The following is a 27,079-nucleotide window of genomic DNA, read 5'->3' as shown; positions in this document are numbered from 1 at the left end:
TTTTAGTGTAGTGCACTTTGGTTTTAAACGTTCTGTAGAAATCAAGTTTGCTTACTTGGCTCTCTCGACTGGGAATGCCCATGTGCCCCCACGGGTGAGCTGGGAAGAAGGAGGCCTGTGTATCTCTGATGAGGATGCTGCCCATGACCCTGCAGACAAGTCATTAGCTTTAAACTGGACTAAAAGTGGTGTTAAATGGTAAATGGACTGATTCTTATATAGCGCTTTTCTAGTGTTAGACTTCAGCTCTAGACTAATCCACAGGATTTCTGATAGGTCTGGTTGCTTATCATTCAGTCGCCATCTTTTCCTCGTACATGTGTGCTTGAGGTGTTGATCCACCTCATCCTCTGTTCACATCCTGCTGCTGTCTGCTGTGATCCTCGGGATGATTTTAAGCTGTCAAATCCACTCTGAGAAACAGCTGGACGACAACATTCGACAACACAGACTCCATCAAACCCGGCCAACACATGAAGCATGTCGTAGCCATGTCAGGATTAAAGCGGCAGCGTCACCGTTTTTTACACGAGCTGTATCTGACACTATGCTTCCTGCTTTCTTTAGAGTTTAGAGAGGCTCATATTGAATCGGAGGGACAAACTGGTTTACGCCACAATTTTTGTTTCTCTAAGAAAACCGACGATACAGCTGTTTTTCATCTGCAAAGTGGGAGGAGCTAATTCAGGCTCTCCTGTTTGCAGCATTAGAGACTCCTGTAGAAAATTATCGTGTGACTCTGGAGCTGATACAAGCAACAGAGATTCACAGACTCCAGATTCAATAATCAGTTGATAATTTTTGGTTCTGTGATATTTAAGATTCTGCCGCTTTCACACTGAGTGTTAATATTTATGCTTCATAGCAGTTTAACACAGCTCATTGTTCTGTCCGCGATACAGAGAATTTAATCATAAAATAAAATAAAAACAGCTAAAATATTAAATGATCTTCTCTCAGATTGGATTAACTAGACTCAAAGTATTTGTCTCACGGCTGCAGAACTGATCCTTAGTGTCACATTGTTATTGCTGCTGTTTGTAGTCCAAGTTAACAGGTGTCATCATCTGTCAACATCTGCCTTGTTGGTGTTAATGAAGCTTTCAAAGAAACTCTAGTCGGACTTATCTTTAATCAAATGAGTCTGTCTCCAGGTTAAAGCACGTCTCTGTAAAAGTAAAGTTTTTTCTGTTATTAATAATTTAACTGAAAAAAACTGACAAAAAAACTGTCAAAATAAAGGAAATATAACAAAACCCAGAAAATGTTCACCAAACAAAAGACTAAATAAAAAATAAATAAAAAACTAAATCACCAAAAACCCCACCCTCCTCTCCACAGAGCAGGAGCACGACACACACCCCGGAAACAAAGGAGCGCTCTGGTAGGCCACACCCACACAGAGTCAACGTCACAGCAGCACAGAAACCTCACAGCTGTTGCAAGGTCTGTGTTTCCCAGTAATGTTGGACCTGTTGAATAAAGTTAGTTGATGATTAATTCAATTCAGTTTTATTTACACAGCGCCAAATCACAACAACAGTCGCCTCAAGGTGCTTTATACTGTAAGGTAGAGCCTACAATAATACATGCAGAGAAAAACCCAACAAACCCCCTGTGAGCAAGCAGGCGACTGTGGAAAGGAAAAACTCCCTTCTAACAGGAAGAATCAGGGAGGGGCGGGGCCATCTGCTGCGACCGGTTGAGGAGAGAGAAGGAAGACAGGATACAGACATGCTGTGGAAGAGAGACAGAGATTAATAACAAGTGTGATTCAGTGCACAGAGGTCTAATTATTAATTATATTTTCATGCCGATATTACATCCACACTCGATAGACTCCACAGCGCCCCTGGTGGCTGATAATTTTCAGAGTAGGTGTTTGAAAAAAGACTCGACTGTGTGTGACTTTCAGGTGTAATTTCAGCAGGAGACACAAAACCACCAATCATGCAGCATTAAGAAAGACAGTGTAGAGAAGCTGAAAACATGATTTATGACCTCAGTCGGTCTATTGTTGAGTTCCAGATCAGTTTTTGTACAATTCACCACCTATAATCGAACATTTTTGGCAGAACTGTCTTTTGTGGCGTGCACATGAAGATGAAAGGTCAAAATCCTGACCGTGCTTTTAATTATAACCAGCGACATTAAAACCAGTTACCAGCTCTCAGGTGTATTTGTGCCAAAAATTCACCTGAAGCTCATTAATCAGCTGAAGAATCCAAAGACGGAATAAAAAAAGACGTGTCCTTCGTTACAAAGTGACAGGCAGAGAAAAAATACTTGAGTTAGTAAATGGAGCAGCGAGGGCAGGTTTTTATGAAAGGAAACAAATCTGTGCCTGCGTGTCACCTCATCATAACTCCATTTTCCCTCCAGCTTTTATTCCTTCCTAAACATTTCTCTTATCGTATCCGAGCAGAGTCCTGGGACAGAGCAAGATTTATTGCTTTCACAGTCTTTCATTCCTGCTCTCCTCCTCAATGTATTGTTGGGTAAACGTGGAAGAGTAGCGACTCTGAACCCTCACACGAGGAGTTTGGGAAGCGGTTTTGCTTTTGCAGAAACGGTTAGCTGATGAGGTGTGTGTGCAGGTTTTATAGATCATCGTCATTAGAGGCGTAATTTGATTTGGTATTTAGTGGGAAAGGAAGCCTTCTCATCATGTTGTAATGCAAACGATACGCTGTCGTCATCTTCTGGGGCCTCATGAGTGTCGGATGGGGGCGTGCAGCACAATTTGTGTTGGATCTCAGATTGCGTTAGATTTCGGCCTTCAGTGATGTGTGAAAACTGTAATTACTCGGTTTCATATGTTGAAGGTAGGCGTGGGCAATATAACCTTAAAATTATATCAGCATGACATCATTGCATCGTTTATTCATTTAATAATGGTTTTGTAAATCATGCAAAAATATACCCAGGGTTAATATGGATGGTGTGTTATGGCGCAGTCCTAGTTGCAGGACTCCGGCTGGACTCTATCGGAGAGCCTTCATGTACTGGAAAGGTCCCGTCCGGCCATGAGCTGGGAGTGAACGCACAAGCATGAGTGCTGACAACGACGTCGACCGCTTACGTAGGTTACATCATCGCTCTACAGAGATTCAGCGCAGAAGTCTAAATCAGGCCTGAGAGTTTTTTCCACCACGCATGAACCAGTGTGACAAAGAAAGGGCTAACAAGACCCAGAGCTCCCAGTTCATGCTGTTCTCAGTACTTTAGAGTAGAGAACCCCAACGATCAAATGATCCCCGTGAAGAAGCACGTGGCAACTTCGGGGAGGAAGAACTCCCTTTTAATAGGAACACACCTCATTCAGAACAAGAGGATTTATTCAGTTTGACAGGAACTTGGACATGATAAGATTAACGTTGTAATACCAACCCAAAATATGACCGCTGGTCACGCTGAGCAACCGAAGGATCTTGGCTTGTGTTTACTTGGTTGGTGCGTTTTCTTCTTCCTGCTTTCTAACAAACTCTGCCGGTTTTCTGTGTTTCTCGCTCTTCTTTGGACCTTTGACGTCTTTAATTCTGCCCGCAGCACGTGGAGAGTCAGAATCCAAAGTAAATCCTGCTGTTGGATCTGCCGTAAATCACTCGGGATCATCAGGTTGGCCGACGGAATACAAACCTTCACCTGAACTCGAGCGGAGGAATTACCGCCTCCCACACACCTCAAACCTCATTTTATTCACTCAGCCCACAAATCCAGGCTTGTATCCAGGTGAAGGAGGAAATCCCGATGTCGTGCTGAGGAGCTTAGTTCTGCTCCTCATCCCCGGGCTGGGAGTGATGCTGTGCCTGCACTGCAAAGATCAACATGACCGAGCACAAAGCTTAATTCTGGTGTCTTTGTCTCGTTCGAATTCCTTACCAATCTTCTCCTCTGTCTTTGAGACAGTTATTGATTTAAAAAAGAAAAGATGTCTGAAATGTACAATAATAGTGCGTCAAATATCTTTTCTTGTTTTGAACTAGTGCTTTGATCATTTGCAGACATTTTCTGTCACATATTTAATAAGAAAATTAACCCAGAACTGAAGTAGTTAAATTAAGCAGATGATGGTATCTCTTTACTCTCCTCGCTTTTCCTCCTCAGCCTCTCATTTTTATCACCTTCTCTCCTGATTTCACCACCTGAGCTCTGTTCTGTAGAAACCTCTCCTTTCTCATTTGTGTGGTTTCCATGTGAACAAAATGCTATTTTTGGACCTGCTTTTTGCCTCCCTTTGACTCTTTTTTTTTCCCTCCTTCTCTCGCCTGTTTTTTCTTTTCCTACCTAAAGCCCCACAAGAAGCTCGCTCCCTCCCTTCCAACACATGTGGAGGAATGAGAGCGCTGTGGCTGTTCGGACAGGTTGGTGTTCCTGTCACCCACAGGTGTGGTGGGAGGTTACTTCCAAGCATTTAAAGCAGGATACCCAGGGGTCATTCAAGTTCAACTGCATGTGAACACGTATCTAACCAAAATTGAGGATCAGAATGAAGAAGAAAGAAGATTTAAGTGACTTTGAACATGGCACGGACGTTTGTCTGACTGTTTCAGTACCTGATGATCTGCTGGGACTTTCCTCACAACAACCTCTAAAGTTTACAGGGAATGGTTTGAAAAACAGGAAATCGCCAGTGAACACGTCTGCGAAGGTTCTCAGTCATCCAGGTCATCGTAGTCTGAGATCCCTTCCCAGACGCCTTAACGCCCACTCACATCCTGGGCCATCTGATCTCAGGAATTCGCATGATAAGGTGGGGCCAGGTTTCACAATGAACTCACCCGAAACTCTGGCTGATTGGGACCCACACCCATTTTCACAGCTTGGCTCAGGCGATTAGAGGATCATCAGCTTCTCGGATGAGAGGTGAAACGTTTTCAAGTAACTTAAAGAAGTCCAGACGCTTTTCTTTGCAAGCTCCTTTGACCACCAGTGAGCACGTTACGCTTTTAAGATTTTAAAGTTTAGCTTTAATTAATTATGCTGATCTTGAGATGAACGTCTTCTGTTGAAGGAACGAGCTTTGCTGGACCACCGTGAAACACGGGTCTCTCTATTTAACTGTCAGGCACTCTTTGTTTCTCGTGTTTAATCTTGTGTTTATTTCCTGCTCCTAACAGTCCAATCACCAAATCTTATCTTCACCATTTAAATGGAAATGCACCTTCCCATTTTCCTGGGATAATTGTTCTGCATATCTTCCTTCCCCGCTGTCCTGGGGGGGAAACATCTCTGCAGTAATGGCAGCGTTCGAGTCGTTTCTGCGACTTAATGAGCAGAAACCCCGAGCCGGATCTGAGGCTGGAAGTGTGCTCTTTGAAGGAGGCGAGGTAGGATGTGTGAGGTTAAACATGAAGGACACGTAGTTAAATATTTAAGTCTGACTCTTGCCTTTAATCTGTCCTTTTTGGCGTAGATTGACTGAACCGCGAGTCTAAAGTTATGAAATCATGAACTCCAGCCACACTCGAGTCACGTTACATTTTTCCTGACATACAGGAAAGAATAGCACTGCCTAAAGAGGTTTTACCTTTCTCCAAAGAAACATCACTATAGTGATAAAAATGCTTTTTAACCTGTTTTTTTTTAATCAGTTTTAATTAATTCAAGCTAAAAAATAAATAAATAATAAAATTAAAATCATAAATAAACTAGCACAGTTTTTTTTTTTACTTGACCATATGCAGAGGAGTCAGTTTGGTAAAGTTTGGTAAAGTTGGGGTGGCTGTAGCTCAGGTGGCAGAGCAGGTCAGCCACTAATCAGAAGGTCGGTGGTTCGATCCCAGGCTGCATCCTGGCTGCATGCCAAATATCCTTGGGCAAGATACTAACCCCGTGTTTGCCTACTGGTGGTGGTCAGAGGGCCCAGTGGCGCCTGTGTCCGGCAGCCTCGCCTCTGTCAGTGCGCCCCAGGGCAGCTGTGGCTACAATGTAGCTTGCTATCGCCAGTGTGTGAATGTGTGTGTGAATGGGTGAATGACTGAATGTAGTGTAAAGCGCTATGGACTAGAAAAGCGCTATACAAATGCAGGCCATTTACCATTTAAAGTTTGGAAGAATTTAAATCTCTGAGTTTTTTAATCTCTGAGCCGTTTTACTTGGATTACATGCAGCGGAGTTTTATTCATATAGCACCGTTTCACAGCAACAGTTCGATGCACTTTTATATCGTGAAGTAAAAACCCTGCGATGTTAGAGAGAAAACTCGTGATCTGTCCTATTCCCAGTGGATACTTGGCATCAGCAGATACTTAAAGCTAAGGTGTCAGCATCTTACTGGAGCAGGCTTCATCTTTGAATTTTGGTTAATGTTGTCCCCCTTCCTGATGTAACTGTTCTTAGCTGCTGTAATTACACATCACTGCTGAGGGAATATTCATGTCAGGCTCTAGACCAACTGACGAGCCTTCGTCTTGTAGCTGCCGTCCACTAGAAGACTCTGAAAGTCTTATAAAACACTGAAGTCTGGTGCATCCTCACATCTGTGTCAGAAGCCAGGTTGGGAATTATTTGGGTATTACTAAAAATGGGGAATTTTATTTAATACCTTGAATTGAAACTCTGAACTTCACCACAGAGGATTTTAAATCGGACACAAAACTACAAAAAATGTCCTTGTGCACAAACTTGTGGATCCAACTAAAGGTTTTTAGCTACGGACTGTGAGGGTTTGTAAACAGTGGGGATTTCCCATCATGCTCTTCTTCAACATTTACGTGGTGAGAAACAGTTGAACGCTGTAGCTGTGCTGATATTTGTGCTGAAGAAGATGATGGTGGCGCAGAAAGTGAACATGAGGCTAACAGCAGTCATGTGTTTCAATGTCACTGTTTGCATGACCCAATCAAAAACTGTACAACAATACACGTTTAATATTATCGCAATATCAAGTCTAGAAAAAGGCCTCACACAGCTTTGACCTAACGCCAAGCGATCGAGAAGATGAGCCGGCCTTCAAACCCAAACTGTTATTTTTCTATGACTCTGACATGGTCTCACTCACTTATTCCCCCCACTGCTAAAATAGTTGATCCAGTATCTGCAGTATCTTCTCAATGAACCTTTGACAGGAAAAGCAGAATTCTTGCCAATCCATCTTCCATGGCTGGAAGATAAATCTCAGTAAAACCCGACCCTTTTCTGGGCGGGTGTTAAAATCCATGTGTAACCAATACTCGCATAAATATGAGGCACACGTCTGCAGAGATGTAGGAATGCGACACATTTAGTTTTAGAAGCTGTTCAGTCAAATCTCTTTTTTTCTCTTGGAGCTTTTATTGTTTCGACTTGATCTCTTGGCAGGTCTTGTATACCTTCTAAAGGCCTGTAATGCCCTATGAAGCTTCCCCAAACTTCGAAGAATAAGTAAAATGCTAACGTTCGTCTGTACAAACTGACGGTTCAGCATCGAGTAGAAGGAAGCTTCTCTCACAAGGCAGTTAGCAGTTATTTGAGGAGTTTACTGGTGACAGTTTAGCTAAAAAGAGCTGGAGAAACGAAGAGCGGGTGGTCCGCTGAGGATAGTATCACCTCCCTGCAGGGTAATCATTAGTCATCTGTAATCAGGCACCTTATCGTGTTGCTTTGTTCATGCGAATGCAATCACACGCAGCTCCATGCAATCACAGGATGCATAGCTTAGCTGGAAACATGTGATGTGCATTTTATTTTTTCCGATAAACCAGTTTTCTTCAGCTTCTCTCGTCGGTCTGCCTGTTTCACAAAATCTGGGAGGTCAAGTGGAGGAAAAGGCTGCCTGGACTCATCAAAAATCTCTCCCTGGGGAGTTCAGACTTGTTTCTCCATGGATTGAAACATCTTCCAGTGGCAGGTGAACATTTGTTCTGCACTTTTCTGCCCATTCGGATGCTGACCTCCCTCCTTGGAGCAGCTCAGCATCACTGCGGTCCAGCAGCATCCTGTCAAACTAAATGTCTTTCTGCAGGTTTGGGGTTTGTCGGTTTAATAGTGTGACTCAGAGCTCACCACTGAAACACAGTTTGACTCTCGCCTCTGAGGGAATCGCTGTTGTGCTTGTTTGTTTGGTTTTTTTTCTTTCTTCTGATAATTTTGTCCCCGAACTCGGGCTCGGCAGCATGTTGTCGGCTTTCTAATCGAACCTCTGGAGGCTGCTGGGAAGCAGCGGTCAAGGGCGTTGGATACTCTTAATTGCGTCTTGGGGAAGGCGGACGTGCCCGGCGTGCAGAAACCAGAGAGGAAGGCGAACAAAGCCTCCTCCTGCGTCACGATTAACTGCCTGCCTGTGTTGCTCATCAGCACACACACCTACATACAAACACGCAAACACACTCTCTCTGCCACCTTGGAAACGACTTTGACCTCTAACTTGTCTTAACTGCCTTAATCTTTGTAATCACACCACCGTCGTTTCTTTAGAGCACACTTCTTGATTAAATGCACGCACACAACAGAGGCTTCAACAGTACAGGATTGTGTAGTCTATAAATACATCCATTCTGGCATTTCACAGTTACTGACAACTGTGGATCTGAACACAACGTACGAATGGAACCAGAACTTTTTTCCTGATAAAAGTGTTAGACGGTCATAACTTTGTCATTTTGACATGTAACTTGAAAACTTTCTTAAACTTCCTTAACATTCAGTTCAGGAAGCGACCGCTGAGGGTTAAGAGGACAGGGAGTGAAGAGAGGAGTGGTCAGTGCATCAAGGAGGCTTTCCTTAGAATATTCACATTTAGCTAACCCAGCTGAAATCCAGTAAAGACAAACACATTGATCTTAACGATGTGCTGGTTGCTTCACAGATTCATCTGCTGCATTGAGTAACCTGCAAACATCAAAAGCTTGCAGTAGCTGCTGGTTTGCACATTAAACATAAGCTCAGAAATGAAAAGTAAACCAGGATTAAGGAACATTTTTGCATCATTCACATAAACTCTGTGTCTCATCTCATAGACCCTGATTTGCCTCACCTGCTGTCTTTTTCTTACTCCTACTGTTTGGTACAATAGTAGAACAGTAGGAGTAAGAAAATGATTATTGGTCTATTTTAATATTTTTGTTTGGCCCCCACTCTGTTGGAGGTACAGCTCTGTTAAACCATTCCAGTATCTGTTTCAAATTAAAAGGCCTATAGCGTTTTAGTGGACAGAAAATATTTATTTCTCAACCGGACTTTTATTGTGAAATCTGCAGAAAACTCCAGGTTTTTCAGCTGATTTCACAGTAAAAGTCCTGTTAAGAAACACACAGCATAAGAATATCTACAGCTGACAAAGCAAAGTCTTAAGTTTAATTTTAGTAAGCAGGTTTCTGTCTCCTGAACCCAAACTGGGAGCTGTTTCCACGGAGGCGGGGCCTGAAAGCTGAAGGCTCTGCCTCCCATTCTACTTTTAGAAGCTTGTGGGAAGACAGGAGGACATTACTCTCAATGTTGTTGGTGCATTTCAGGAGGACGCTGCTAATTAAGTTAGACAATTACAGGGTGAATTCGCGTTTATTATTATATTTACAAAATACCACAGTTCTTGTCTTGGTCGTATAGTTTTATTTTGTTGTATTTATCCGCCACACATTAACTGGTCCGTGAAAATATTGTCTGGCACAAAAAAGGTCTGGCCCGCTGCTCTAAGATATGATGGGGCCTCATTAGTCTAGATCTGAATGAAGAAAGCCAAGAGAAGCCAAAATGGGAGAAATGTGGTCTCTCTTTCTAGTCCCAGTTTAGTTTTTGGATTGACTGAAGCTCTTTATTATTTCCATGTTTAACCCCCGAAACGCCACCATTTAAAAAAATAAATAAATAAATAAATAATGCGAGTAAACTTTTTTTTTTTTTTTTTTTTTTTTTTTAGACTGTAGGACATCAAACACGAACTTTTCACGTGTGCTGTAAATCCTTTCAGACTTTTCTTTTCCCGTGGAGGCTTGAAATTGAGTTTCTATCTGACCGTTTTTTTTGTTCTGGAATGTTTTAACAATTTTTTTCCTAAAGTGAGCAATCATGTGGCTGTAGCTCAGGTGGCAGAGCAGGTCAGCCACTAATCAGAAGGTCGGTGGTTCGATCCCAGGCTGCATCCTAGCTGCATGCCAAATATCCTTGGGCAAGATACTAACCCCATGTTTGCCTACTGGTGGTGGTCAGAGGGCCCGGTGGCGCCTTTGTCCAGCAGCCTCGCCTCTGTCAGTGCGCCCCAGGGCAGCTGTGGCTACAATGTAGCTTGCTATCGCCAGTGTGTGAATGTGTGTGTGAATGGGTGGATGACTGAATGTAGTGTGAAGCGCTTTGGGGTCCTATGGACTAGAAAAGCGCTATACAAATGCAGGCCATTTACCATTTACCATCATCAGGAAAAGTCTGGCTTCAGCAAAGTTTCTTCTATTTCATTAAATAACAACAGCCCACCTCCTATAACATCAGAGATTTTCATTTTTGCCTCATTTCCCTGCTTCTAACAAGCAATAAGCATTTAATTTCCCCTGAACCGCCCGTGTGGGCTGTCAGTAATTGCATTGTTTCCCTCCTGAGAGCTGGCTGCCTACAGTCCATCTGTGACCAGGCTTATTGCTTGGGAAATTATTTACTATTGCATTATTTTATCAATATAACACATAACATGAGGCTCTCCTGGTCTCCGGCCAGGACTGTGGATTCCTGGCAGCTCTGCAGGAAAACTCCGACCAACAAGACGGCAGAAGAAACTAATTGGCAGCATCTTTCCTCCATCAACATGAAGCATTTGGAGTTTGTTGCTTAAAATAGGCCCGGGTTGTGGCTTTGTGAATAATAACTTTGTTCTCTCAGAAACGACGCAGGATTATTCTGCATTTATTAAAGTGCTGCAACACCTCTTTGGAAGGAGGTCCAGATGCAGCAAACAGCGTTCGAGATGATTACCGTGACCTTCCCCAGTCATCGTAGTTACTAAATATTCAATATAGAAATCTTCAGAAAGTTCATTCATGGTGTCTTAAAATCCTGTCCTCTTATAAAGCGATTCATTCGTCTTGCAGACGAAGCCAATCCCAGACTTCGGACCTTTGCGGTCCAGTTTGAAATGTCAAAAATCTTCCGTGACCCACCCAAACCCTGAACTCGGATCATCACATAAGCAGAAAGTTTCGTTTTTGATCATTTGATTCCCAAACAACAGCTTTAAAATCCAGTTTAAATTCGATTTTCATCCACCTCGTGCTGAGATGAGACGAGTTCAGGACCAAAAACAGGTCCAACGATGATAACTGGAACAATGACAGGGCATTAATAAAGTGCGTAGCTGTGTTTCAGTAGTTCAGTTTCTTTTTAAAATGTTAATATTTTATGATTGTTTTAAACTACATTAGACAATCTGAGACTACAGGCCCTCAAACTACACAGGTATTATTATTGTTGGGTTTGTCTTTATAAAGAAAGCGCCTGTATTCTTTATAAATGCAGGCGCTGTCTATACAAACACATTTAATCTCAAACCAAATCAATTTTATATCCACCGTCTCATTTTGTGAGTGTCAACATGGTTTCAATGAACTACATCAAATTTCCCCCCATCTCTAAGAGCTTCCAGGGCCTGTAAATATTCACAGCATGAAGGACTTTTTGTACAATAACTTTATCATATTTAACAAAGTCCCCGCTGACTCTCAGGAGGTCAGGAGGAGGCACTCTGGCGTCCGCACGCATCACTACAACAACACGATTGCTTCCTGTTTGTGTTCTTGAGGCCGGTTTATTGGAGCACAGGTGCAGGACAACCGCCATCCTCAGGCTTTCCCAATTTTTAGGGTGTCCTAAAAATCTGAATGATAAAATAGGAATGAAGAAGAAAATAGAAATATAAAAAATGGTCAACATCCATGTTGACCTTACGTGGCTCATGTACGTCGCTGACAGCCCTCTGCAGCATCTTCAGGACCGCACCGCTTCACGTCAGTCTCAGTCAGGGAAACGCGCTCCCTGCAGCGGTGCTGTCTCGGACAGCTTGCACACCTCAGATTTCACACCTCGCCCAACGAGCTTGAGCTTCAAATAAGTTGAACTTTAACCCTGTTGTCAGCTGACATTTCACAACAGGTCCAGTCTCATTACAGAGAAGAGAGCCCACGGGCGTGAGAGGACTCGCTTCTCATTGGCTGCGAGGTGATGTTTGTAAATTACAAAACAGGAATCCTCAACATTACTTATCTGCCTCTCTTCCTGCTCTTCCACATCTCGGTCCTGCTTTCGACGTCATCGTCTGACAGCTCATTAGGATTACTTTTTATTATTTTCTGATATCAGAATTCGCTCTGCTGCAGCTGCGGCGCTAAACATTTCTTGGTGGGCTTACTGTCACCTCTGCAGAGCCACACTCCGAAATCTTCCGCTCATTATTTACTCATTCTGCTGGGCTGCGGCTCCTGCTCCTCAGACTGTTTTCTTTTTCTGCAGGTGACAGTGATCCACCAAAGTCTGTCAGGATTTGAGTTTTGGCTCAAAAGGCAGCTCAGTTATTAAAGCAGCTCTGCATTCATGCCTGCAGAAAGCAGCTTTATTTATTATGACAAAGGTATGACTTCTACAAATGTATGTGTGAGTGAAAAAGGTTTATTTCAAGCAACAAATGGGTTTATTGGGCATGAACAAAGGTCTACAAGCTTGTTAAAATGTGTTATTAACCCTGAAGTGGAAAGTCTGTATGTTTAAGTGTCTCCAACACCTTTATTTTGTCTTTTAAGTGGTCAGACTCTTTCTGCAAACCTTGAATGTCTTCAGTTGTTTTCTGCTCCTTGCACAGCTTTCTATTGTAAGGTAAAGCGCCTACGATTATAGAAAGAAAACCCCATATTAGCACGCTCTTGGCGAAAGTGGGAAGGAAAAACCTCTGGCGGATCCAGGCTCAGGGAGAGGTGGCCATCCGCTGCAACCGGTTGGGGTGGAGGGAGGACACGGGACAAAAGAGCTCCAGAGGTTGATTGCAGGCAGACCTGCCTCTTTTCAGCTGCTCTGGAAAGCCAGCAGAGAGACATCATCTCTGCAGAATGAGGTCTCACAGATGGGCGTCTCATCCTTGTCAGATGCTGAATAACCCAGACTGCATCCTTTTGATGTGGCGTAGCGGCAGCTCTGCTCTGAGCTCCTCAGCCTGTCTCTGAGGCTGAGCCCACGCACTCTTCTGCTGCTTGCATCTTCGATCTCATTCCTTAGGTCACTACCCAAACTCGTGACTGTGGCTGCGGCTACCTGACCAGTAAATCAAAAGCCACTGCTTCCTGCTCAGCTCTTATTCTTTGCTTGTGAGTATCTACAACGTGTGGGATAGAAGGGCATGGCTGCTGTTGGCCGTTTCTATAACTCTGTGTTTCTTCTCTGTTTACAGTTGTTTCATCTTTATCTGGTTACTGTTGATTTTATTACAGTTTTCCCCTCGAGAGTAACACAGTAATCCTCAGCCTTTGAAGGTTTGCACTGTTGGTTTGCGATAGCTGACCCATCGGACAGGCAGCCGTCCTGAACGCTCAGTCATTCAGTCAGAAGCCTCGATGATTCATCAGTGAGCCAATCAAAGTCATTATTTCAGTCCTGACTTCTTCTCTCTTTTCTGATGTCGCAGTGAAGGAAGGCCTGTTAAAATCTCTGCCTGGCACAGACTTTGCAGTGTTTCTGTTTCCTCTGTCTGTGCGCGCACACACACACACACACACACACACACACACACACCCCTCTGGTTGAGGCAGGTCGATACCCTCATTGATTTCTCCTTTTTTCCCAGCTGCTCTGATTGATTCTTTTCAGATCTATTCTCCTGTTATTCTGTACTTGTTCTTTCCTCCTGGCTTCCTTCCTTCCTTCCTTCCTTCCTTCCTTATGGCCTGAAAGCTTCTTGCGTTGTTCCTCCTGTACAGATTTTTGTGTTCAATGTGATAAATTGATTCTTGGTTGTTGTTCAGTCATTTAAACATTAAGTAAATAATTTGCTTTCTTGTTTTCAGTCCAGCTTGTTTAAGGTGTTTGTTTCTCGTGAACGGTCACCGCAGGGGGGTATTTTTAATTTTTCTTTCTAAGCATCCTCTCTGTTGTTGTTTTGGTCTCTCTGGCAGGGCGGGACACCCCAACACGCCATCGGGGGCGGGTCAGGATGGCGAGGAGAACCCGTCAGCGCTGGCTGAGAACTGCTTCAGAGAGCTGCTGGGCCGAGCGGCGTACGGCAACATGAACAACGCTGTGCGACCCGTGCTGGTGTGAGTACCTGAAGTATCGTACACTCGCTCCTTGAGGATTCAGACTTACTGTGATAAGCTCCCCATAAGTGTTCCAGATGTCTCCCCCGGTTTATCATCGGGCGCACGGTGGATCCACGAGTGTTTCAGAAACGGAGCATTTAAGTCTGCCGGTAGTCTTTTATTTTGAAAATTGACTGGCTTCTCCCTGCTGACTTCCTGCCTCCTCATCTTTTCTGTGAAGCTTGAAGATGTGCTATTGAAACGTGTGTGTGTGTGTGTGTGTGTGTGTGTGTGTGTGTGTGTGTGTGTGTGTGTGTGTGTGTGTGTATTCCCGGGGTTAGAACACAGATCTGATTCCCAGTTTAAAGGACTGAGATATTGTTACCAGCCTTTTTTCAGTATATGCAGTGTTTGATCCAGAGTTTGAGCAGCCGTGCTGAATCCATGCGGCACTGCGGCTGTTATTGATTGAAAAAATAATAACAGCATCTCTGTGTTTGCTCCACATCGCCTGGGCGTCGTCACATTCCTGCCGCCTCCTCGTCACTCTGCGGAAACACGGCAGATTTATATTACATGTTGGGTTCATGACACAGAGAGGAGGAGAGGTGACGGGACGCCAAATAAATCTGCCGCCAATAAGCGCGAACACACACACACACACACACACACACACACACACACACACACACACACACACACACACACACACACAGGTTTATATATATCTATACACTGGCTTTCTTTCATTTTCCCTCTCACACCCTCTCTGACTCCCAGCACACAGAGGAAATTAAATGAGCTCTGTTATCAGCTGCCACGTGAATGCTGCACACCGCCTCCAGCCGCTGATCATGCCCTCCCCTCATCAACCCCTCCTGGGACTCCGACATCCTCAACACTGCTCCTGTTGGATGCACCGGCCCGCCACTCGGCACTGTCCACCTAAATTGGACAATTACCAAGCGAACGCTGAGCCCACTGAGGTTTTCTCTGTTTCTGCACCGATGAGTGGAGGCGGCTTTTTTATCCTCCCCGGCTCGTGCAGATATTTAAAGTAGCTGTTTAGGTTTTTGTGTTCAGCAGCCTGGCTCCGTGGGCGGTGCTGTCAATTTGGTTGGTTTAGGCTGGGCCTCCGTTCCACCTGCGATACAGACGGATGGATTTTATAAAGATGCCACTTCTGAGTCTGTTCAAAACAAAGAGGAACAACAGGAACAGTCACAGTTTACACATTTATATAAATATATATATATTCAAAATCACATCATGTTCGAAATGCAAAAACAAGCCATGCGTTGCCATGCGTTGCCATGCGTTGCCATGCGTTACGCTGCTCCAGCCTCAGACCATCACGTGCATGTTTCTACATTTCATGACAGGAAGCACAGAGCTGCTGTCAGCCTGCAGCAAAGTTACCCAAATCAAAGATGATGGCAAACTCAGCTGAGAGTTTATCTGCACAGCTTTTACTGTAGCTTACGTAGCTTTAGCGTAGCTTTGCAGCTGAACAGTTCAGTTTAGTTTTGCTGGGAAAAGTCTGAGAATGGTTTTAATTGCCGTTACAGAAACAAGAGCTGCTGCTCAGTCCACACTGCCTGGGCTGAACACAAAGTCAACTGACCCAGTGAAAAAGTGAAGATGGATGCTTTTAGATCTTTATTTTTTTATGTGTTGAGTTGCTTGTTTTAAATGAATACTGTATAAAACATGATATGTTACACTTATCAGTGACAAATCCATCCATCCATCTTCATCCGCTTTATCCGAGGCCGGGTCGCGGGGGCAGCAGCCTAAGCAAATCCGATTTTCAGAAAGCTGAAGCTGGGGAGGGTCTCTGCCCGTGCAGCCATCATCAAACCACGTCTTTATTGATACGCGCTGAGGTGCCAGAACTGATCATTGAAGGTCGTCAGAGATGAGTCAAACTCACAGGTCGGCTGTGAGAAAAGAAATGAGCTAAAATCATTTTTTTCGCTCTTCTGTGTTTTTGTTGTTTCTTCAGCCTGGAGTCAGAGCGACGACTGTTAATTAACTGTATAACCGCTGCTTGTATTTTCAGACGGGGGAGCGAGCCTCTTAATGCTGCCATTAGCAGTTAATTACACAATACCACTGTGGCTGTTTGACATCTGCAGGGCCTCTTCAGGAAGCAAGCGGCCGCTTTTCTCACCTCTCGCTGGTTTCGTGCCTCAGAGCTTTTTCAAATAAATACTTGAGCGCTCGCCGTCCTTTCTTCTTCATTTCTTCCTCCTTTGTTCTTCCTGAAACACGACCTCAGGCTGACCTCACATTCGTGACCATCTCATTAGTGACCCGTTTGACCCCAGATCAGTTTCTTTAAGGGATACAATGCATCCCCACCTGTTGCAAACCCGCATGCGTCAAAGATGTGCTCGATGTCACATCGAGGGCAATTTGTAGCGAGGGAGCTACAAACTGGCCTCTCCCCGTCTTTCAGACGTCTCTTTCTTTCCACCCCGGCTTTATTAAACCGTCTCGGCCTGTGCGAATCAATGTGGCTGTCTGTCTCGGAGGAAAATCACTTTTCTACCAGCAGAACACAATCACCAGGAGGAGGAAAAGCTTTAAATAGACAGCCTTCATTTTCTGTCTCATTCTGTGGGCTGTGAGCTGAAAATGTACAGCTTAGCAAAACTACATATCTGCAGTGGGGAAAACTCTTTTATTCCCAGGTCTCCAGCTTCTGCGTTACATACACATTTCTGTTTCTTCTCTGAGATTATTTAGGCTTTAGTTTAGAAGAACAAACGCCTGGAGCTTATTTGATGAAGACCTCCACCTGCTGCTGGTGGAGCTCAGATTGAGCTACGCAGGAAATGTGCAACAAAACTATCAGCCTATAAAGCTCAGATCCTCTGCAGAGCTGCTGAGAGGTTTCACCTGGACTTCAATCAAACACGAATCAGAAGGGTTTTTGCAGTGATGGAGGAAATATTCTGTTAAAGTCTAAATAAAAACACTGATATTTTTCTTTTAGTAAAGTATGATATGTAGGAAAATGGCTTTTCAGATGTAGTTTGTATGATGCAATTATTAGGTGAATTTATATAGTCCGCTTTTATTTATCAAGGTCAAATTTTCATGGACCACCCTGTCACATCATGCAGTAAAGCATGCATTGGTGAAAACAGCAGCACCATTTTACTGCATCAGTATAAACATCCATCCATCCCTCTTCAGGTCTGGGGTGTATCCCAGCTGTCATAGGGGAAGAGGCAGGGTACATCCTGGTGTCGCGTCTGTCTCAGGGCTAACACACAGACAGATAATTCACACCTCAATTTACAATAACAAGTTAACCCCGTGCATATTTTTTGGACCGTGGGGAAAGCCGGAGCACCCGGAGAGAACCCGTCCATACATGAGGAGGAACATGTAAACTCCACCTCCATAGCACCAGCCTCTTGCCCCAGTATGAAGTTCAGCTTCAGTCTGTTCTCGGTCCCGCGGTGTTCAATAACACTTCTGTCAAAGCTGCTGGTGTTTGTCGGACGCAGGGTGTTCTTTAGGGAGAAAGGTTTGTCACTCCCAGCTCACTATTCATCAGCCATCAGGGTTAGCTTTGTGAAGAGGTGCTTTTTAACCTGAATCACCATCTTTTCCTGACTCTGGACAGGTTTCAGTGCCTAAAGCTTAGCAGTGAGTGAAAGTGAGTGGAATAAAGGCAAACCACCACGTCTCACCTGGCTATGAAATATAAGACCCACCCTCCCTACGTGCAGTTTGAAGTCATCTGAAAGTAGCCAATAGTCTCACGTTATGGCGAGGGGAAACAATGAAACATGAAGTCAAATAACAAGTTCCTCTGTCTGCAGTTCCTCTAATGTCCACTTGAGGCTGCCTCCAGAAGCGAGTCAGTCCCCACAGTGCGCTGCTTCCAGGTCTGAAGAGTGAAGCCAGCACAAAGGTGCTTTAAACATGTATTCTGTTTAACAGCCAGCAGGGGGCAACACATGGTCGCAAAAAGACTATCAGTTTTATTGAATTTGATTGGAGATCCGAGCAGTTACTCTAGTAAACCGTGGTCGCTGCAAGAGTCAGGAAGGAGGATTATCGAGGGTACGTTCAAGAGTAATCAGTCACAAGCTGACTGTGGTGCACCTGGTTCTCCAACCCCCACCTGCTTCACAGCACGTCTTTACGAACCAATCAGTGATGTCACAGTGGCTGTGCCCATCTTTTATATACAGTCTATGGAGAAAACAAATAGAATCAGCAAGTGGGACCCAGTGTCTCCTCATATACCTGTCAGATATACCACCACCCCTCCGTGTCATCATGTGTGACGACCAGAACATGAACCACTGATTACAAAGACACCCTGTGATAAACAGAAGCATTCAGGTAGCGTCATAGCCTCTGGCATATTGAAACTGCTGACTGGATAGCCAGTTTATAGAAAGATTAATAAATACAATTACTCATTTTTAACGGAAACAAAGCTGTCAAATAATTTTAGTGAGGTACAAAAAGCACATGGTTGTCCTCTGAGTCATACCCAAGTAAAGCACCTAATTTGTGTGTAACTAGAAGACTACTTTAATACCGTACTTAGAATACTTCAAGAGTTTGTTAGTTCACGTTTTTGTTTTCGAGTAATTTGTTGGATTGTGTCACTCAGGCCCGTCTTCACTCCATGATGTCTCCTTCCTCTCTGTTGACACCCAGTCAGAGCTCATCTGAGGTCTGACACTCGACACAGGGTGTCTGCCAACCACACACACACACACACACACACACACACACACACACACACACACACACACACACACACACACACACACACACACACACACACACACTCCTTCAGCCTCTAATAACCAGCCTTTAACACTGCAGCGGTGTCTCATTCTTATACTTCCAGCTGGTTACTGTACTTCGTGTGTTCAGTGTCACCTCCGGCTCTGACTGACTCACTAGCATTGTGCGCCCCCTGCAGGTCAGGCGATGCCCCCCTGAGCTGCTACTGTTGGAAGAATCCAGCCTGATGATGATACAAATGGTTTGTGTTGCATCTCTGTGTGTAAAGCTGCTGAGCAGAAACATTTAGTCCCTGTGAAATCCACACGAGGTGCTGCCGACGTGTCTGAATGTGTAAGGCTGAAGCTTGGTGACCTGATGGAGGTGGTTCAGAAACACGACAACAGGTTTTAAAGATTCAGCGGTCATGTTTTATTCAGCTCAGCATTTTATTCTCCAGTAGGCTTTTAAATATTTTACAGTGCAGGGTGATAAATACGTGAGGTTATGCTTCCCCTGCGTGGTTATTTGGAGACCAGCGCGCCTGCCGTAGCTGAAGGTGGGGTTTAAATGCAGCAGGTGGAGCTGACTGACTGAGCGGGGCTGCATTTAGTTTTCTGGGGTTAGTTTGTAACCAGCAGCAGAAGAAATGTTTGATAAATCTCTGTTGGTATTTCATCAATCAGTGCTGCCAGTAGTGATTAAAGTTGCACTGCACAGGGGGAGCAGCGCCACCCTCAGGCATGGAGGAAGGAAACGCAGCGCACACACACACACACACAGCAGCTTCCTGCAGTGTGACTGGTCTCCTCAGCAGTGGTTCTCTGTTATAGCAGGTTCTCATTTATAATTAACAGCCTGTAGCCTTTCTTTTACTCGTATATCACCTGTTTATAACCTGCTGGGACCTCACACAGAAATCACACGTCAGACTTTCTGGTGTGTCTGCAGAGCTGCGACGCTCTCTGAATAGCAAATACATTCCCGCCTATTACGGCCTCATTCAGAAAACCGACAGGCAGAACAAGACTGAAGACTCCCATTAGTGCACTCCACTCTTTAATTTTTCTCTCGATTGAACAGCCGCCGCACTCCCCAGCCCGTCGTTCCTCTCTGCGCCGCTCTCTCCTCCCACGCTGCTCCTGCAGGGAGGAGGACGGAGGACGGGGGGGGGGCGCGCGCGCGCGTCTTCAGACTATAAATAGCAAGCAAGGATTGGGGTTAACGGAGGGGGTGGAGGAGGCGGCGAGTTTGGGGTGTTTGAATTGACGTCACGGTGCAGAACTGTTCTCATGTTAACAGCTTCAAGTCATTCTTATCGCTCTCCTCTTTCGCTCTACTCCCGACTCTCTTTATTTATGCAAGTCTGAAAAGCATGATTACTGTCAGACCGCCGAGTCACCCTCAGGGTTTCAGGCCTCGTACGTTCAGTTACCCGGCATACTTACTTAAATGGCTCTTTTTTTTAATGCCTCGTTTTCAGCAGAGGTGATAAATTCAACATGATCAGTCAGATCTCGATGTATCTCGTGACATGTTATAAAATGCATACGTGGCTTTGCTGCGTAGCAGGTGTGGTTATTGTGGCGTTGAGCTGCAGGCAGGTGTGATGCAGGACTGTTGGGTTTAGCCGGGCGGTGCACCACTTCAGTTTCGCTCACGGGACTGAGCAGGAAACCTGTTTGACCCAGCTTTCCTGTCTTTCTCCACTGTCCTTTCACAATAAAGGCTCAAGTTTCACTGTGTTTGGGAAATCCTTACCTGTCCTGTTTGTTTCTATAAGGTTTGAGTCAGAATGAGGGGAAAAAAGCATCATCTGGGGAATGTCAACCTGAAATGGGATGAACATTTTCCCCATCTGTGATTTGGACAGATGTGATTTAAACCATCTGAAGGAAAAATATTATATGCATTATATTCCAGAAGCTGTAAAAGAATTAAACCCCTCCTCCAAACCTGCTGTCAGAGACTTCGAGCATCCATTGTTTTGTCTTCTTGAGCTGCACTGCTGAGCGTCACAGCGCCCAGAGATGAACTGTAAACCATCTGAAGGATGTAGCTCCATAGGCTCAAGGAGTTTTCTGGATGATGGACATTGAAAATCAATAAACTGATCCCAAAATAAAGAAAAAAATCTAAAATCAACCAAAGTTCATCGCTTAGTTGTTTTTATTTGTTTGATAAAACGAATGAAAGTAGAGTCTAAGGAGCTTGGAAAGAAAAGCGTCTGAACTTCTTTAAGTTTCTTGAAGACGTTTCATCTGAGAAGCTTCATCAGTTTTAAGAGTAGGTGGAGAGTCCCAGATTTAAGCCCTGTGGTAGTGTCCCTAAGAGGGTTGTGGACCCTCTATTGATCCTCTACCTAATCACACAAGCCAAGGTGTGAAACTGGGTGTGGGTCACAATCAGCCAGAGTTTCGGGTGAGCTCATTGTGAAACCTGGCCCCACCCTATCATGTGATTTCCTGAGGTCAGATGGCCCAGGATGTGAGTGGGCGTTAAGGCGTCTGGGAAGGATCTCAGAACTGGATTATAGATGGCAGACAGTTGGTGTCGTAAACCACCGCCTCTGATCAAAGATGGTCGCTCACAGTGGGCATGGATGGATTCTGTCACTCCTCTTTCAAACCATCTGTCCTCTCTGTCCAAAATGTGAACATTGGCATCCTCAAAAGAGTGACCTTTGACCTTTAGATGAGGGTGGACAGCCAAGTCTTGTCCCGTGGAGGTGGCTCTTCTATGTTGTGCCATGCGCTTATGAAGTTGCTGTTTGGTCTCTCCAATGTAGAGGTCTGAGGATTCCTCACTACACTGTGCAGCATACACCACATTAAGTTTGTGTTTGGGATGAAGCAGTTTGTGTCTGAGTGTGTGGGTGGGTCTAAAGTACACTGGGATGTCGTGCTTGGAGAAGACTCTCCTGAGTTTCTCTGATAAACCCGCTACACAATCAGAACAATATTGTCATCCCTTATCAGAAACTTCTGAATCTGATGAGGGATGACAATATTGTTCTGATTGTCCTTCTGATTTTCCAACTAGGGAGAATCAATAGGGGTCCATGACCCTCTTGCAGACACTCCCATAGGGCTTAAAACCAGTTGTTCTTAGAACTGAAGAAGCTTCTCTGATGAAACGTCTTCAAGAAACTTAAAGAAGTCCAGATGCTTTTCTTTCCAAACTTCTTAGACTACGTTGACTTGGATGACTGAGAACCTTCACAGACGTAGAGACCGCTCAAAGCGCCTTACAGAACAAGCCACATCCTCTCGTTCACACAGCGCCGTTTTATTTATCGATCCGTGTCGATGGGTATGAATTTTCCAATTATGGAAAGCTCCCACTTGATGACACTGGTAGCAGAGCCATCTTGAATCATATGAACAGATAAACGTGCCTCACAGCGATCAGAGTGTTGGTGTAAATAAGCGGCCGCTGTTGTGCTTCATACAGGGAGGATATGAAGTAACGACCATAAAAACAGCAGTTGGCACTCTGAGCAGCCTCCTAAATGAACCTGATACCTGAGCAGACACAAACATGAGCTGATGAAGACGAGCCAGCGCTCTAAAGATAAAGATAAAGCAGAGATGGGAATCTTCAAGTGGCCGTCAGAGGAACGGCATCTCTCCACACTCCCGTCAGCCCTGGAAGCTTTATTGTCGGGGAATTAATGTTCACGTCTCTTTCTACCAGCTCTGCACGCTCTGAGCTGTGAGCCGCTGGGCGAATAAGCCGTCCTCCCCGCGTGTTTGTATGTATGCACATATATGCGATAGATGAGTTTACCTCGCTCCCACTGAGGTGATTAAATCTGCCGTTATCGATCGTTACCGCTCCTCTTCCTCACCTTCACGCACACCCACGCGATGCTTCTTTAAATCTGTGACCGAGTGTGTGCGAGCCTCTACGACTCGGTTCATCTTCGAACACATACCATACGTGTTCATGGCCTGTGTTAGTCAGATTTTCAGTTTTCCTGCATTTTTGTGTTTATGCGACTGATCCTCCTCTGCACGATCTAATCATAATCTGTCTGTGTTACTCTGCAAGCAGCACATCCTTCACTTACACAGCTGGGCTGTGATCCTGACATGAAGGCTGATGATGATTATTGTTGCTCATCACTGAACCACGATGAGATTTAATTTGCAGACTCTCAGCCTGACATCCACTGACTAAAGTCAGTGATGAACTTTTTATTTTTCTTCTTGTTACTCTTATTTGTTTTTGTTGTGTTGTTGTTCTTCATTGTTACGCAATAAAAATGTTGAACTGACTCTGAATCTGTGGCTCAGAGCAATGCAGCATTATTATTATTATTATCCTTTAAATAATTCAAAGCAGCCAAACAGCAGAGAGGGAGATCTGACAACAGCAAACATGAGCCGGCCGTCAGTCAGGCTTCATCCCGAACTCCCTGACAGCACAACTGCTGTAGTAGCAGGAAGGATGAAGGAGCTCCGGCTGTTTCCAAAGACACAGGACAGGAGAGAGTTCACCAACCTCTGAAAACCCCTGATGGATTATAATATTAGGATTATATTAATCATAACACTAATATTGACAGATTATAAATCCGTTCTCATTCATGCAGCCGAGTCTGTGTGCGATTTCTGGATTGTGTCATTTTAAAGATGCAGTCTTTGCAGGGATGCTCCTCAGAACTGGGTCGATTGAATAATCACTTTATTTTCTTCTTCCTTCAGTCACCTGGATAACCATCACCTGTGGGACCCCAACGAGTTTGCAGTTTCCTGCTTCAGAATCATCATGTACTCCATCCAGGTACGTTGCACTTCCTCTGACATGTAGGTCGAGATGGCAGAGGCTAAAAAATGGAGCTGATTTGATCTGGAAGCAGTGAAAACCAGTAGTCGAGAGCTCTGCTGACATGCCGAGTCTTTAAAAAGGAAAAGTTCTGTCTAAAGCAGCTGCTGGAGATGTTTTAAGGTCGAGTTCACATCCAGCAGCTTCACAAAAACTTCCTCGATGTCAAAGGTCGCCTTCTGAAGTAACTGTTTTATAGCAGTTCAGCTGCACAGAGAGAGGAGACGCAGCGAGCAGGAAATACTACAGACTGCTTTAATAACTGAGATGCTTTAAAGAAAAACAAACATTTCTTCACTTTCACTTGTTTGTTTGTTTTCTATGAACTTCAGCGGATTATTGCTGCTACAGTTTGTCCAGTTTTACAGCCGCTGTAAGATGTTCGTTTCAGTGGAAATTTGCTGGTTTATTAGCAACAAATGAAAGAACACTTTGTCTAGTATCTGCATTCAGCAGCATGCTAGCACAAATCCTCCTCCAGCATAACAGAATCAGCCGCACCTGCTCAGACGTTCACTAACTACAACTATAAACTTTTTCTATTTAATGTTAATAATTCTGCATGAAGAAAAGTTCATTTGATGAATGTGTGATAGTAAATCACATAATATGATTTAAGGATTTAATCATAAATGATTTTTGCAAACTGAAAAAGTCTCACTTAGCTGCATTCTTTCTACTGGCCAGCAGGAGGCGCCTCCTGGTTCAGAGAACTGTCATTGTAGAGAAATTTATTGGAAAAAGTTGCAAATTGTAACTTTAACATATGACATAATTCAGCATTTTCCGATTAGTTTGTGGTCTCGTTTCATGGTTTTGTTAAATCTAGCGTGATGCTCATTTTGTAAACAAAGGTCGCGTTTAGAGTAAAACAGATCATCGTACTGTTTACAGCGGACCTACCTGCTGATTGACACTTTTCACCCTGGTGCGAGTGTATCGTTTCCTGCTGCTCGTCACGTCTGGTCTAAAAACACTGTCCGCTCGAGTCTGTAGGACGGGGCTTCAGAAGCTGCTCCATCATTTATATACAGTCTGTCTGTGAAGTTCACCATGTGATCGACAGCAAACTCTATATTTGTTCCAAACATCATTTGAAATCCTCTTTGGCTTTTTCAGGCTCAGCACTCGCACCACGTGATCCAGCAGGTTCTGAACCACCTCGACACTAACAACAAGAACACGCCGCGGGTCAGAGCCGGCATCGTCCAGGTGCTCCTGGAGACGGTGGCCATCGCCGCCAAAGGATCTGTGGGTGAGTTAAAGTGACGGACTGCTTCCCTCTGCAGGACGTCATGGAGGAAGATGTCATCATCTCTCTGAGGTTTAAAAAATGGTGTCATTAGCTTTACCACTGCAAGTCTGCAGATGGCCATAACGTGTCAAACACAACAACAACGCGCTGGTAGAGGCACAGACAGAGGAGGCATTAACGTAAAGAAAGAATCTGAAACGGCGTCGCCCAGAATCAGGATTAAATACGTGCATCAAAGCAGGATGTTGTTGGCCTTTAGCTTGCTTCTCTGCAGCCAGAAGAAAGTTATCATCCGATGTGAGCTGGCTCAGTTTGCACACACAGGTGTGTGATCATCTGCAGTAACAGGCTGGTAATATTTTCACATTTTAAACAGGAAGCTGATCTGTGATGTTTCGGCTGTTAGGCCAAAATAATTGTCAGCAACAACAAACACAGTTAACAGATCCAGTTCAGTGACCCAAAGAGGCCACACCCCTAAATTTAACCTTCACCAAAATCCAATAACAGGGGAGTGGCTCAGTTTTAAAGGCAGCCTCAAGTGGAGGTTAGAGGAAGTACAGTTTTTGACACTTCCACGTCGATTTTAGCTTTCTAGCTCCGTATGTTTAGTTTAAAACCATAAAACCAAAAGGCAGTATATATATAGTATATTATTACTATATTATTATTAATTACATTTTCCTTTGACAGGCTCGAAACTTTTTTCTGTTGTTTGTTTTCAGCTGTTTTAAGATGTAAGCTTGGCTTCTTACCTGTCGGGACCACGTCAGTGAAAATGTGTCCTTATTTCACCTGAACTTACAGTTGTGTTGCTTATTAAGTTGGACAGAGCATTAAAAGCAGGCGCTGGGTGGAGGAGGGTTGCAAAGCAGCTTGCAGATTCTCAGCAGCTGTTGACAGGTTGAAGGAAGTTAAATCGTAGGCTTTATATATGAGATTTGTCATGGTGAATGCTAAACTGACACTTATGTTATTGACATTTTGACCTCTTTAGACTTTTGAATCTTGGGAGAAATTAAAGTTTTGCTACAAGTGTTACTTTGTTACCCAAACTTGAAGGAACACGTTTGAATTTGAAGAAACACAAAGTAAAGACAGAACTCGGAGGTGTTTAAACAGGTGCTCGAGTGTTTTTGATGTTGTCACATTGTGTCTGCTGTCCCGGCGTTTCATTCTGCTTGAACGTTTGTAGATGCTAATTGCCTGATAATTAAATCATCAGGTTTTTCACTGTTAGGAAGAAAAGAAGTCAACAGAAACATTCAAATTACTCTGTCCCACTGAGGTGTGGAAACAAATTAAAAACTTGAGAGTATTTAATTGAAGAAAAGCTGTAAGTAGTAATTATTTTTACTGCCTCTTCCTGGAAATAAAACACAACCTTCCTCCTGGATAGGAATGATCCAAGGCTCCAAAAGAAGTGACGTGTTCACCTTTGAAAGCGAATGCACGATTCCTCCTAATCTGTGGCTCGGTACGGTATGACCCTGTGCTTGGATTTAAACTGAGTAGAGCAGCTTCTGCAGACTTCCCCCCTCGGCACACGCCCGGCGTTAACGAGCATTCTGGGTAATCACAGCTTTCACGTCTCAAGTTTTGAGAAAAAAATAGATTTATTTGAACCTCTCTTCTCTTGAGTTTCTTTCCCCTTTATTCTTCCTTTTATCTTTTACCAGCAGATGCTCTTAGAGCTCTTAGATGATGATGATGATGAGCAGGAATACACCACCAGATACTTTCAGTTCAACTTTAACGTACACAGACTGATCAGAACCAGATCATGTTATAATCTGATGTAATGCAATAACACTGCAGTAACTGGAAGGGTCAGCTTTATCGTCAACTTCTGCAGCATTTTGTGGTGTTTGTCTCTGAGATTTAGGTGCAAGCAGCACTAAATAACAGACAGTCATACTGTCAGCCTTTACATAGGCAACGTCTCCCAGTTAACATGGTGAGCAGCTACGTCCCAGTAATACCAGTAGGTTGATTTCCCTGATGCTGTAGAGGTTCTGCAGGGTAGGCTTGAGCAGCAATCTTTATT

General features: G+C 44.1%; 1 protein-coding gene across 4 annotated transcripts in view; it reads left to right on the top strand.

The window, feature by feature from the left end:
- efr3a (EFR3 homolog A (S. cerevisiae)) overlaps positions 1-27,079 on the top strand; it is a 117,931-nt gene that overhangs the window by 54,723 nt on the left and 36,129 nt on the right. For all 4 annotated transcript variants that reach the window (XM_085439766.1, XM_085439765.1, XM_085439764.1 and 1 more), the window contains 3 exons: positions 14,061-14,201; positions 23,657-23,735; positions 24,897-25,032. In XM_085439766.1, coding sequence (XP_085295892.1) covers positions 14,061-14,201; positions 23,657-23,735; positions 24,897-25,032 — 356 coding nt within the window. The remainder of the gene's footprint in view (positions 1-14,060; positions 14,202-23,656; positions 23,736-24,896; positions 25,033-27,079) is intronic.

Source organism: Copadichromis virginalis, linkage group LG18, assembly GCF_057382275.1.
Source record: "Copadichromis virginalis isolate Kocher_CV1m ecotype Utaka linkage group LG18, C_Virginalis_male_GT1.1, whole genome shotgun sequence".
Lineage (NCBI taxonomy): Eukaryota > Metazoa > Chordata > Actinopteri > Cichliformes > Cichlidae > Copadichromis > Copadichromis virginalis.
Note: the sequence above shows the minus strand (reverse complement) of the source record. Positions and strands in the feature narration are given on the sequence as shown.